At 50.9% G+C, this 13,177-nt stretch overlaps 1 protein-coding gene across 2 annotated transcripts in view; it reads right to left on the bottom strand.

The window, feature by feature from the left end:
• Positions 1-468: 468 nt before the first annotated feature.
• Slc45a1 (solute carrier family 45 member 1) overlaps positions 469-13,177 on the bottom strand; it is a 15,356-nt gene continuing 2,647 nt past the window's right edge. For both annotated transcript variants that reach the window (XM_028757988.1, XM_028757989.1), the window contains exons 4-8: positions 9,519-10,255; positions 5,515-5,668; positions 3,986-4,162; positions 1,867-2,072; positions 469-869 (exon numbers count right to left, since the gene is read on the bottom strand). In XM_028757988.1, coding sequence (XP_028613821.1) covers positions 603-869; positions 1,867-2,072; positions 3,986-4,162; positions 5,515-5,668; positions 9,519-10,255 — 1,541 coding nt within the window. In that variant the 3' untranslated portion in view covers positions 469-602. The remainder of the gene's footprint in view (positions 870-1,866; positions 2,073-3,985; positions 4,163-5,514; positions 5,669-9,518; positions 10,256-13,177) is intronic.

Raw genomic sequence — 13,177 nt, 5'->3', positions numbered from 1 at the left:
GATGGATGGATTTTTGATGGATAGTGGATGGATTGTTGATGGGTGGTGGATAGATATTGGATGGATGGATGGATGGATGGATGGATGGATGGATGGATGGTGGATGGTTAAGAGCCTGACACACATCCCCCAAAACCCCCCACAAAACTGTATGACCATGATGCAATGTGTAGAGTATATGGCATAGTTACCAGAGGAGTGTGCATTCCTCATCTTAGGCTGGATGAACCTTTGTGGTGGGGGGCTGTGTATTTTAGGATGTCTGTGACATCCTTGGATGGCAAATGGTACCAGACGCTGTCACAAACCTCCTGGGAGCGGGGAGATATCAAAAGCATCCTTGATGGAGAACCACCACTGAGAACTGAATTTCATCTTCACTGTTGGTAAATGATTTCCCCATTACACCACCACCACCACCATCCCCAAGGAGGGACAGCTCAGCCCAGGTGACCTCACACCCTTGGATAAGATTGCTGCTGTTGTTTATTTAGCTCTATTTACATCCCACTGGAAGCTTGGCCGGCTGCCAAGGCCTTTGGTTTCTCAGTGGCCGGCCTGCAGCAGACCACCTTCAAGTCCAAAGTTGAGATTCTGAGACGTCAGACATTCAACAGGAGGGGCTGGCGCTCCTCGTCGGCTGCGTCACCAGAGGGAATGTCGTAGGTGACACACAGGGAGGAGTAGAGGCAGCCGAGGAAGGACACGAGGCTGGAGAAGTACATCACGCCATTGGCACTGCCCACAGCTGAGGTCAGGGGCCCCAGGACCAGAGAGACAAGGATCTGAGCCAGAAAGTACTGGCAGCTAAGCAGAGAGATGTCTATTCCCATGCCACGCCGCGTGCCGTCTGCACTGGACCCTGCAAACTGACCGGGAGACAGTCACGTCAGTCAAACCTGCCACAACCTCCCTGCAGGAGCCGGAAAGAATGGGCCCAGGAAGACCAGGCAGGAGGCACAGGACCAAGCAAGGGTCAGCCAATGTCCAGAGCACTAACAACCAGAAGAAAGGCTGGCAGCACGAACTGTCCCCGCTTGAGCAACCCTGTGTGACTCCAGAGCCGTGGTTTCACAACTCCATGAATCCATCCGAAGCCACTGAGTTGTGTAGTTCGTAAGTTTCATTCACTTTATTGAGTTCTCGAGATGGGTTCTCACAGCCCCAGCTGGCATCAAACTCGCTATGTGGCAGGTGACCTTGAACTCCTGATTCACACCCAGCTGAGTCACCATACAGCCGCACATGCTTATAGTCCCAGCACCGAGGGAGTGGAGGAGGCAAGAGAGCCACTTTGAGGCCAGCTTTAGCAACATGGGACTTACTGGGGACAATGAAACCAAAGCAAAAGCTCTGTGGGGAGATTCAATCTCAGTGCAACTGCCAACAAAGAACCCATGCTGGGGGCCGACATGAGGGTGCAGCTGGTACAGGGGCTTGCCTCGCAACCTAAGTGTGATCTGCAGAGTCTACCTGTATACAGGTGGAAGGAGAAGACCAACTGCACTGAAGTTGTCCTCTGACCTGCACACATGAGTGGTGGCCCACATAACCATACACACTCTTACACACCAGTAGTAAAGTATCTGCGCTGAATAAGAACCCTTTTTCTTTCCCTTGTTAGGCATAGCTCTTCTTCTTCCATTACCTCCTATCCATATAGGGTATCATCCTCCCATTTCTCTAGACCCAGCCTTGAACCTGGGCAGCTGCAGGGTTGGAGGAGACACACACACCCAGGAGGGCTCCCTCCATTCAGAGCTGTCGCCCTCTGCCCAGATAATCTCCGTTTCCAGACAAAGGCCTTGCAGCTCACACCGGATTCTGCTAAGTTGCCTCTAAGAAGCAAGCGGCGACCATACCCACCTTCTTACTCTGGTAGTAATCGCAGAGCAGGGAGTAGGGCAGGGTACAGAGCGTGGAGAACAGGATACCATAGGTGGTGCAGAGAGACAGGACCACGTACAAGTTCCTGGAGAGTGTGGCCAACCCAGTCCCCAGGCCGAAGGCGAGGTAGGCGATGAAGTAGAGGGTACGGACGCTCAGACACTCCTCCAGCTTCTCCAGGATAGCTGTAGGCAAGACAAAGGCTGCATAGGTGGCCAGGCCTCTTCCCTGCTCTCCCTCTCCCGGGCAGAGCAGAGGGAGACACAGGCAACCAGCATGGCAGGTAGCTTGTCCCTGGCTAGAAAAGGAAGACACCCCTGCAGGCCTGCTTTGTGGTAGAGCAAGACCTGGGGTGTCCTCATTCACACCTGTCCCATAAGGGCCTGGGGCTTCTACAGATCAAAGATCTGTGTGGTTCTTGAGGGGCTCAGGAAAGTGGGATCTTAGGCTAAACCTTTCCCTCAGCTGGGTGTCATCTTCATTGAGGCATGCCAGTGAATTAAGTAAAACAGAAGGCCACCTAGCTGGGGGGCCCAGGACCCCCCAAAGTGCTCACCCCAGGTGCGTACAAGTGAGACTAACATCTAGTTTTGGGGTGTCTGGGGACTGACTTAGCTTTAAACATGCTAAGCACATATATAGACTATTGCACTGAGCTGTGCCCTAGCCTATAAACACCCTCTCTGTTCATCTCGACCACCCTAAGCCCAGGGAAGGCAGGGATGGCAGGAGTCATGCTGTTATGTGTGTGATGATGCACAGAGCCCAGGACCTTGTCAACGCTAAGTAATCTCTTCACCGTGAGCTACACCCCCCAACTCCTTCCCCACCCTACCTACTCAGTCTTACTTTGTGTGGCCCCTGAGCCAAGAGTGGCTTTGCAGGTTTTTTTTTTTAAATTTTTTCTTTTAAATATTCACTTAGTATGCATGGTAGGGCTGGAGTAGGTCTGCCATGGCATATGTGTGGAGGTCAGAGGATAATTTGTTGCAGTTTCTTTTTCCACTGTGTGGGTTCCGGGGATCAAACTCAAGCTATCAGGCTTGGCAGCAAGGGACTTTACCCACTGAGCCTCCCAGCCACTTTGGGTTTTTTTTTGTTTGTTTGTTTATTTGCTTTGTTTTTAAGATTTATCTATTTTATGCATGAGTACACTGTCGCTTTCTTCAAACACACCAGAAGAGGCATCAGATCCCATTACAGATGGTTGTGAGCCACCATGTGGTTGCTGGGAATTGAACTCAGGACCTCTGGAAGAACAGACAGTGCTCTCAACCACTGAGCCATCTCTCCAGCCCAAGCTGCTTTATGTTTTTAAATGACTACAAAATATATACAAAAAGAGCTTTTGCTTCCCTGTTTTCATGGTGCATGGGGACGCTATGACCAACCTCTGCCAAGTCCCTTCTTCAATGTCACCACTGACTTGGGACCACTGGGCTCTGCTGAGAAATGTCAACACAGACACGTTGGCCTCAGAATCTGGAAGTATCTGCTGCCTGGCCTTTCCCCCTGAGATCCCAGGAGAAGACTGGAGCTTCACACTGTCAGCCCAGCCCCAGGGGAACTGTCTTGGGATGAACTAAGCATGGCACCCCTGGGGTTACCCAGGAGCGTACCCTCATGGTCAACTCAGGCTGCAGACACTGGCCACCCCGCAGTCAACGCTCTTGCTTCTTTCTGCCTCCCACATCACCACTCAGTGGTCGCTTGCCTCCTTCTCAGGGCTCCTCTGGCCCTGCTGATCTACAAAGCCGTGTACAGAGAATGGAGTTAGCAGGCACATAGCAGCCTGTATATGGCCCCATGGTTTGCTCCAGGCCCCACTTGGCTTATGTGTGAGAACTCATGGTCTATGCAAGTCTAAACACATCCCTTAAAGGATGCTCCCTCTTTGGAGACCTGACACCCTCAGGATTGGTCTCTGTACCCCAGGTATCTACCCTGGGTCCGATCAGTATAGCTGGTAGGCCCAGCAGTAGCTAGGGACCTGAATGAAAGATGGTCGTGATGCCTTCCCTGCAGGGGGACTTCCGGCCTGCAGCTGCAGATGACCTTTTTTTGCTCAGTCACTAGGAAGCATGCATGCAGCAGGTACCTGAGTAGAAGGCAGCACTGAAGGCATAGATACACATGCCCCAGCAGCCCATGGTGACACCGCTGTTGTACTTCTGATATGCTTCCGACGTGTGCGGCGCCTTTGGGTCGCCCTGAAACACCACCTCGCCCATAAAGTCCGTGTAAAAGAGCAGCATGCCCTCAAATGAGAGCCAGCCTGGAGGAAGACAGAGGCTGTGACCTGCGGCCACCAAGGCTGTGGTCCCACCCTTCCTTCTGCTACTCTTGCTAGCCAGAAAGTAATATGTGAAATTCAGGCTTGGTGGCCCACACCTGTGATTCCAGCACTTAGAAAGTGAGGGCAAGGAGGTCAGGAGTTCAAGGCCAGCCTGGGCCATGTTAGCCAGGGCCATGACCTAAGTGCCTCCATTTTGGTTGAACCGTGACAGTTTTTCATAATGAGAGAGAATTGGTTTCCAGAAGTATAGGAATTTGTTATTTATTTTCTCTTTTTTAAAGATTTATTTATGTTTGTGAGTACCCTATCATTCTCTTCAGACACATCAAAAGAGGGCACCAGATCCCATTACAGATGGTTGTGAGCCACCATCTTACCAGTGCTGACATTACAGATGTGTGCTACCATGTCCAGCTGAGGATGATGATGGTGGTGGGGGAGCCAGACTCGGGTCCCCATGTTGTGTGACAAGCACTGTACTGACTGAGCCATCTCCCCACCCGCCTCTGTTATCATCATTTAATTCTGAAGCAGAGTCTTAAGTTACATGAGAGCATGGAACTTGCTATATAGCCAAAAATGACCTTAAACTTGTGCTCGCCCTGCCTCTAGCCCTCGAGTGCTGGGATTCTAGGCATACCTGGTTTATGCCGTGCTGGGAACAGGATCCGTGTAAGCACTCTACCGACTGAGCTGTACCTTTAGCCTATCGGATGTTACTAAACTCATTCCCACAGCAGCAAAGTGCGTCCAGATACAGACACATCCCGACACATTTAACCTTTCCCCTGGGCTGGACATCTGTGGTCCTATCTTAGCTTTTGTTGGCATAAACTATGCGCCACTGAACACCTGTCACCTATGTTTTGGGTGCCATCCATGATTTTTGGCTTATTTGGGAACCCTGCAGGATCACCTTGGGAAAGATTTAGACTGTTTTTGAAGTCTTGCTTGTGCTTGCCCATCTCACTACAAATCCTATCACCCCCAGACCTTCAACAACTCAACAACAAATGAATAAAAGCCAAACTGGGGCGTTTCTGTAGTTACTAGAGTGCCCAGCCCTGGTGCTTTAAGAGCGCCATCAGGTCTGCGAGTGGACAGGAGTTCTGTATGCATCCACAAGTAACGATGGTATTCCAGTTAGTGGGGTTCATCGCTTAACCTGGAGCCGAGCCTCCAGAGCAGCAGCCAGGCCCACACTCCACCCTTGCTCACGCCTGGGTGACTAAGGAACATGAAAAGCCCGGAGACATGAGGCTCTGTGTCCAGACTCAGCACACGCAGCACACTGGCTGCACCCCATCACAGACCAGGGCAATGTGGCTCACCCAGAAAGTGATTGACACAGAGAGTACGCAGCGCCTTGGGCATGTTGTAGATGGTGGAACAGAGCCGCCGCAGAGACAGCGGCTGCTCCGACTGCTCACTGGGGCCCATCAGCTCGCTCTCGTATTTCACACCATTCAGGAGGATGTTTGCGACCTGTAACAGAGCCACAAGACACCAAGTCAGAGCCATTAGGCCCACATCCCACAGAGGTGTGTGACAAGGTATGCTGAGAAGCAGAACACACACAGCCCACAGCATACACTGGAGGGACCTCTGTCTTTTCTAACTGTTTTTTTTTTTTTTTTTTTTTTTGGTTTTTCGAGACAGGGTTTCTCTGTATAGCCCTGGCTGTCCTGGAACTCCGTAGACCAGGCTGGCCTCGAACTCAGAAATCCACCTGCCTCTGCCTCCCAAATGCTGGGATTAAAGGCGTGCGCACCACTGCCCAGCTCTAACTTTTAATTTTATAATAATTATTATTATTATAAATATTATTATTGTTGTATTATGTATGTGTGTGTGTATGGTGTTTGTGAGAGAAAGTGTGTGTGTGTGTGTGTGTGAGAGAGAGAGAGAGAGAGAGAGAGAGAGAGGTACATGTATGAGTACAGGTGTGCACATACCACAGCAGGCATGGGGAGGTCAAGAGAACAATTCTGAGAATCACTTTTCTTCTACGGTGGGTTCCAGGGACCAAACTTAGGTCACCAGGCTTGTACAACAGGAGCTTTCTCCAGCCAAGTGTCTTGCTGGTGTCACTCTGCCTTCTTACAGGTAACAAACCACCACACACCGCATGGGAGAGCACACCGCATGGGAGAGACCTCTTGTCTGAGACCCAGGAGTGCTAGCATGGGAATTTTTTTTTTTTTTTTTTTTTGGTTTGGTTTTTTCGAGACAGGGTTTCTCTGTGTAGCCCTGGCTGTCCTGGAACTCACTCTGTAGACCAGGCTAGCCTCGAACTCTCGAACTCAGAAATCCGCCTGCCTCTGCCTCCCAAGTGCTGGAATTAAAGGCGTGCGCCACCACCGCCTGGCTATGGGAATTTATTTTGAGTAGGCCCACAGTGTGGCACAGGAGATCTCTCCCTCCCTCCCTCCCTCCCTCCCTCCCTCCCTCCCTCCCTCTCTCTCTCTCTCTCTCTCTCTCTCTCTGTGCATGCACGCGTGTGTGTGTTTGTGTATATGAGAGAGACAGAGATACAGACAGACAGACAGACAGACAGGATCTGCACACAGAGGAAAGAAATCCCTCAAAAAGTAAAATAATACAATTAAAATAAATACAGATCATGGGAGAGGGGCAGAGGGACAGTTGATAAATGCTTGCCGTGAAGACATGAGACATGAGTTGCAGCCTTAAAACTTAGGCTGATAAAGAAACCAAAGCCATGTTTGCAATCCCAACACTGAGGAGGCAGAGACAGACAGAGTCCCGCTCTTGCTCGTCAGCTAGCCTAGCCTACTCGGCAAGTCACAGGCCACCGAGAGCCCTGCCTCTAGAAAGCAAGGAGGATGGAATCTAAAGCAGACCCAAAGTTGACCCTTGACCTCCACATATATCCACATACATGTGTACATGCACACACACGTGAAATACAGGTCAGTTTTAGCCCCGCCAGCCCTCCCAGGATTTTTCCATAAGAGAAGGCTATGAAAACCTACTTCAGGGTGACCAGCATAAAGCCCTCTCTGCACAGGTGGGTCTCCTGCCACATGGAGGCCAGCCAGCCAGCCATGTCAGAGGGCACCTTGCCCCTCAAGGGGGTTCCCCCTGAGCACAGGAACCCCACTGTCAGGAGAATGAAAAGAGAGGCCCTGTATTTGATGGGCACCGCAGGCCACAGGCATAGCTGTCAACCTTTCGGAAATGAGGTTCTGCTCCCCAGCGCCTTGCATGGATTGGAGGCACCGACTCCAGTGTGGACTCATCCCAGAACTGAGCTGTTTGGAGAATGAGGAGGAGGAAGTGGTGCTCTGGCCGGGCAAAGCTTGTCATCACGCCTGTGGCAGACGACAGCTAAAAGCATCAGGTAACTCAAACCTGGACCTTGTTGTGTTCATATTTAGCTTACTTAAAAAAAAAATGGTCTTATAAAGCTCCCAGGTGCTGGGGTTATGGGGTCACACATACACACCATCCACCCTGTGACTGGGAAGCCAAAGACTGAATTTCAGCTGTCTACCAACTGAGGTACACCTCCATCTTTAGCTCACAATTTTAACTATTTTCTTTCTCTGTCCATCTGTCTGTCTATCTATCTATCTATCTATCTATCTATCTATCTATCTATCTATCTATCTATCTACGCATTGGTGTTTTGCCTGCATCTACGTCTGTGTGAGGGCATTACATTCCCTGGAACTGGAATTACAGACAGTTGTGAGCCACTGTGTTGGTGCTGGGAACTGAACCCCAGTCCTCCACAAGAGCAACCAGTGCTCTCAACTGCTGAGCCAGCTCTCCAACCCAAACCACACTGTTGCCGGAATGAAAGCTGGGAGGGAATAAGAAAAGAATGATGGGAAGCCCCTGAGTTCTGTGAAATAGCTCACTCCATTTGACAAAGGGCCAGAGAAGCTGCTTGGATGTCGTCAAAATGAAGAAGACAAGCCCTTGATCTGTGCAGTTAGGAAACACTGCCTCTGAAAACCGCAGGCTGAATATGCCAGCGACTTGGGTACTCTCCCTGGGAGGAACAGCCGCTCATGGCAGAACCTTCCTTCTGGCAGAGGCTCAGCCAGGTGGGCACATCGGTGGCCTGAACAAAGTGTCTCATTGAGTCAGTCCTGTTCCAGTCTACCTGGCTCCAGAAAAAGTTCCCTAGAGGGACCCATGCAGGTTAGATGCTTCATAGGTCTATGGCCTAGAAACCCTGCGTCCCCAATCTCTCTCCTCCTGTGAGGACCCTGGGCTTAAAAGGCATAGACAGTGTCTACCTAGATAAGAAACAGTCTTGCTTTGAGTTAGAGGAGCCTCCTCCTTGAGGTAGTGGCTGCTCCGTGTGCACACCCACACTCTCTTTCCCCCTCTCTCCCCATTTCCCTCTCTGTTTCTCTCTGTTACCTATCTGTCTCTGTCTCTCTCTGTGCATGTGTGTGAGCATGAGCACACATGTGCACACATGGATACAGGTGCACGTATGTACAGGTAGAGGCCAGAGGACACCATCAGGTGTGACTCATCATGTACCCTCTCACCCACCTTTTACTCTGGCCGAGGCAAGCGCTTGGCCAGCTGAGGCTCTGAAAGTAACCTCCAGTAGCAGCCATAGCCTCATGGACAATCCGACATATACTAACCCTTCTTCACACAGTCTTCCGGAAGATCTGTCCCTCTGCAGAAGACACCTTTGAGTGTGCAGTCCTTCAGGGTCATCTAGTGACAGACCTGAGTAGGAGCGACTGCTCACACTGGGGAGGTCCCAGAGACACTGCAGCCTGCCAGGGTGTTACACCTTCCTTCAAGGCTCAGATATGTTGGTGCCGTAGTCACAGGGCCCATGTGGGCAGCTGTGAGGCTGGAGATGTTTGGAGTCGGGGGAGCAGGCCTGGAGCTTGAGTAGGGACGAGGTGTGTCCAAACCCTGGGAATCTCGTCCTCCTGAGATTCGCAGGAGTAAGATTGCTCCCCAGGCCTACGTGTCCGACACAGGGAGCCCTGTGCGCTAACCTTTGTCCCCACTGGAAGAGGTCACATAGCCGGGTAGCCTCATTAAATTTCCTTTCCCCTTATAAGGCCGTGTCCAGCAGTGCCCGGAATTCCTCCTTATGCAAATGAGGCATCTCCAGCACCTGTTCAATGGTGTACGCTCAACCCAATAATAGCCCCTCCTCGCCTCCCCAAGGTTTAAATAGCCTTTGCTCCGCCATTAAAATGAGCTGTCTCATAGAAGTGCTCTCAGGAGAGCCTGTTCTCTAGCCGTCTGAGGTCTCTTAACTCCCAGCCATCTTACCAAGGACCACTGGATCCTTGCCTCCCCCTGGACGTTTATTTGCTTTTACCTGTTGGCTGAAGGTCACATTCCTTCTCCTGCTGGTTTCAGGGCCATTTCCTCCAGTCACGTCTGGGAGAGCCAACGTCTGGGGCCTCTTCAGAATCCCCGAGGCCCGTGGCTTAGAGGTGTCCAGAGAGCCTACCCTTAGCACATCTCCATCAGAGCCCAAGGTCAGGGCTCCCTCTCTCCTCTCCAGCCCCCTCTCCTGGCAGTAGAAGCCATCGGGGGCCCGGGGAAAGCTGACGCTGATGGCCTGCCTCGGGACACTGCTGGGGAGAGACAAGTAGTTGTCGTGGCCTGCTGTGAAACAGTCGATGAGCACGCTGTCGATGTTGGAGGTCCCAAAGGATGACGCGAACTCATTGATGCCTGTGAGGGAACTGTCCCTGCTGATGAAGCTGCCATACTTAGGGGTGAGCGGGCTAGGTGGGGAGATGGGGCTGGAGAAGCTGGCGTACAGGCTGGTGGCTGAATTAGAGGGGACGGTGTCTCCGGGACCCTCCTCCAACAGGACGGGTGGGGAGGGGGGCAATGGGAGGCTTGGGCTCTTCATAGCTGTCCTCTTCTCCCCCAGGGGCCGAAGGGGCCTCTCAGGGATGCTAATCAGGGTGAGCACGGTGGTGACACTCAGGGTTATGGCGGTGAAAACATAGATGACACGGAGCTGGCCCCCCAGGGCCCTCCCAAAGCTGGTCTTGTCCCAGTGGATGCCTCCGACCACGTAGCCGAACCCTCCTCCAAGACCTGTGGAGAGAAAAGGGATTCAGTGTCCTCCTACCAAGACAGGCAAGGAAGGTCCCAAGCAGAAGTGGAGCCATTTCTCAGAACATAAGTGTCAGAGTCCACTCCAAGGACCCACAAAGCATCTAACCATCTACACTCCAGAAAATGTAAGGGTGGCTGCTCCCCCAATCTCCCGGGGTATTCCTAACACGCTCCCCCCACCCCCCGGGCCAAGTGACTTGACTTTACATTAAGCTTGGCTCCAGGGCAGGGAACCAAAGGACAAACCGCCAACCTGCCCTTTAATTTGAAAGGAACTGTTAGAAACACAGAAGGTGCCATTTGGACCCAGCTACTCCATGGATTTGAGATACTCACCGAGCTTCAGTGCAGCACAAACACGCCAAGACCGCATCTTCAACATACAAGCCAGTGTGTGCACGAGGATGTCCCCTGGTCATCCTGGTGCATGGCCACCAGGAGGAAAGTCACCTCCAAGGATGGAGTGTGTGAACTGGAGTCATTAGGCTTGGCAGCAAGGGTTAACCGACGGCAGCAAGTGTCTTTACCCAACGAGCCATCTCATGGGTGAATTTGGGGTCCCAATAATTAGGTTTTGTTTCATCTTCTACAGGAGCCATCAAAGATTGTAACCCTTAAACAAGGGTAGGTTTCAGGTGGATTTTTTTTAATTTTAATTTTATTTTTAATTTAATATACTACTTGCGTATGTAGGCCCGGCTCACTCATGAGACCAGGCTGGCTTCACCCTCACTGAAATCTCTCCCTGCCTCTGTGACGGCCTCCCACGTGCTGGCATGAAACGTGCACGTCACCACATGTGGCTCTATTTGTAAGGTTTTTATTTATTTACTTTTGCTTTGTGTGTATGTTTGTGAGCCTGCTTGAGTTTATGTACAGCACATGTGTAGGAAGAGGCTGTGGAGGCAGGAAGACGGTCTCAGATGTCCTGGATCTGGAGTCATGTGTGTTGACTCTCTGCCACACAAGAGCTCAGGTCCTCTCAGCAAGAGCAATCAGGGCTCCTAACCACTGAACCATCCCACCACCTCCCTAAACTGCTATTTTAAATTACATTTCTATTAATTTTAGTGTGTGTGTTTGTGTGTGTGTGTGTGTGTGTGTGTGTGTGTGTAGCATACCACAGCATGCATGTGGAGGTCAGAGGACAGCTGGCAGGAGTTGGCTCTCTCCTTCTGCCATGTGAGTTCTGGAGGATCAGACTCAGCTTTTCAGTCTGGGTGACAGACAGGTACCTTTACCCACGGAGCCAATTGAATAGCCCCTTGTTGTTTTGAGACAATCTTACTATGCAAGCCTGGTCACCCTGGAATTCACTGTGTAGGAGGAGCTGGGCTTGAACTCCCGTGATCCTTCTGCCTCTGCCTCCCCAGTTTCTGGGGTATGGTCACCCCACTTGGATGCCTGTTCTCTTTGATTCTGCCTGTGTCTCTAGGATCGAACCTCCAGCCTTGGGCGTCTAGGCCAAGCTCTGTCACTGAGCTGCCCCAGTTCTGACTTTAGTGTGGAGTGCTGAGCCCCTGGCATTCTGCTGAGTTCTTGCACTGCTTATAGGTCTGTCCTGGGAAGTCTTAGTAGGTGCTGTCACACAGTGTGACAGAATTGACCCCTTGCCCTTTGCCACTGTCACAGCGCAATCACGCTGTGGGGTCAGGGTATTCTTGCCTCGTCCCTGACATTGTTAGGGACACTTCTCATGTCACTGTGTGTGCACAAAGCATGTATGCGCAAGCGTGACCACCCCAGATGTTCTGTGTTATGTTTGGGAGCACCCTACTCAAAACAGTTTCTTAATAACCTCAAGCTAGTTCTTGAGGCTTGTTTGTTAGTTTGTTTGTTTGCAGTCATTCAAGAATATCCTCAGGACAGACAGACAAAGGCTGACTTGCCCCAGACATGAGGCCCAGCTGAGGTGGCACAGGGTGACCTCAGTCTTTTGCCAGCCCTGCTTGGCACCTCATTTCCTGCATTTCCGTGGATTCTCCTGGGTTGTGGGAGCTAAACTATGTCAACCTGACACAAACTATTGTCATCTGAGAGGAAGAAACCTTGGTTGAAAAAAGGCCTTCGTAAGCTCAGGCTGCAGGCAATTCTATAGGGCATTTTCTTAATTAGAGAGTGATGGGGAAGACCTGGCCCACTGCTGCTTGCATCTCTTGGCTGGTGGTCCTGGGTTCTATAAGAAAGCAGCTGAACAAGCCATAAAGGGCAAGCCAGTAAGCAGCATCCCTCCATATCAGCTCCTGCCTCCAGGCTCCTGCCTTGGCTTCCTTTGGTGATGTATGGACCGCAGTGTGAACATGTAAGCCCAATAAACCCTTCTCTCCCAACTTGGCTTTCTGGTCATGGTGTTTGGTTGCAACAATAAAGTTCTAGCTAAGGTTTTCACTGTTTGAAGTACCCTTAGCCTGGCCCTGAGGTCTTGTCTAACGTCCCATGAGGTCTGTTCAGCGCGCGTTAACAATGTCTTTGAGCAGGATACAGTAAACAAGGTTGGGCAGGGACAGTTTATGTAACCAGAAGGTCTCAGGAGCCATTCACTATTCATGCCTGACCTTTTCAAGTCCTAAAAAATACATACTCTATTTATTTCAAAATTGTGTGTGTGTGTGTGTGTGTGTATGTGGTGTGTGTGTGTCTCTGAGTGTGTGTATATGTGTGTGTCTGTGTGTATGTGTCTCTGTATATGTGTATGAGTGTGTGTGTCTGTGTGTATTAGTGTGTGTCTGTGTATGTGTGTGTTTGTATGTCTGTGTGTGTCTGTGTATGTGTGTGTTTGTGTCTCTGTGTGTCTGTGTTATGTGTGTGTATATGTGTGTATATGTGTATGTCTGTGTAGGTGTGTGTCTGTGTGTATGTGTGTATATGTGTGTGTCTGTACAGGTGTGTGTGTCTGTGTGT

This window comes from Grammomys surdaster, unplaced genomic scaffold (assembly GCF_004785775.1).
Source record: "Grammomys surdaster isolate TR1022 unplaced genomic scaffold, NIH_TR_1.0 126185, whole genome shotgun sequence".
NCBI lineage: Eukaryota > Metazoa > Chordata > Mammalia > Rodentia > Muridae > Grammomys > Grammomys surdaster.
Note: the sequence above shows the minus strand (reverse complement) of the source record. Positions and strands in the feature narration are given on the sequence as shown.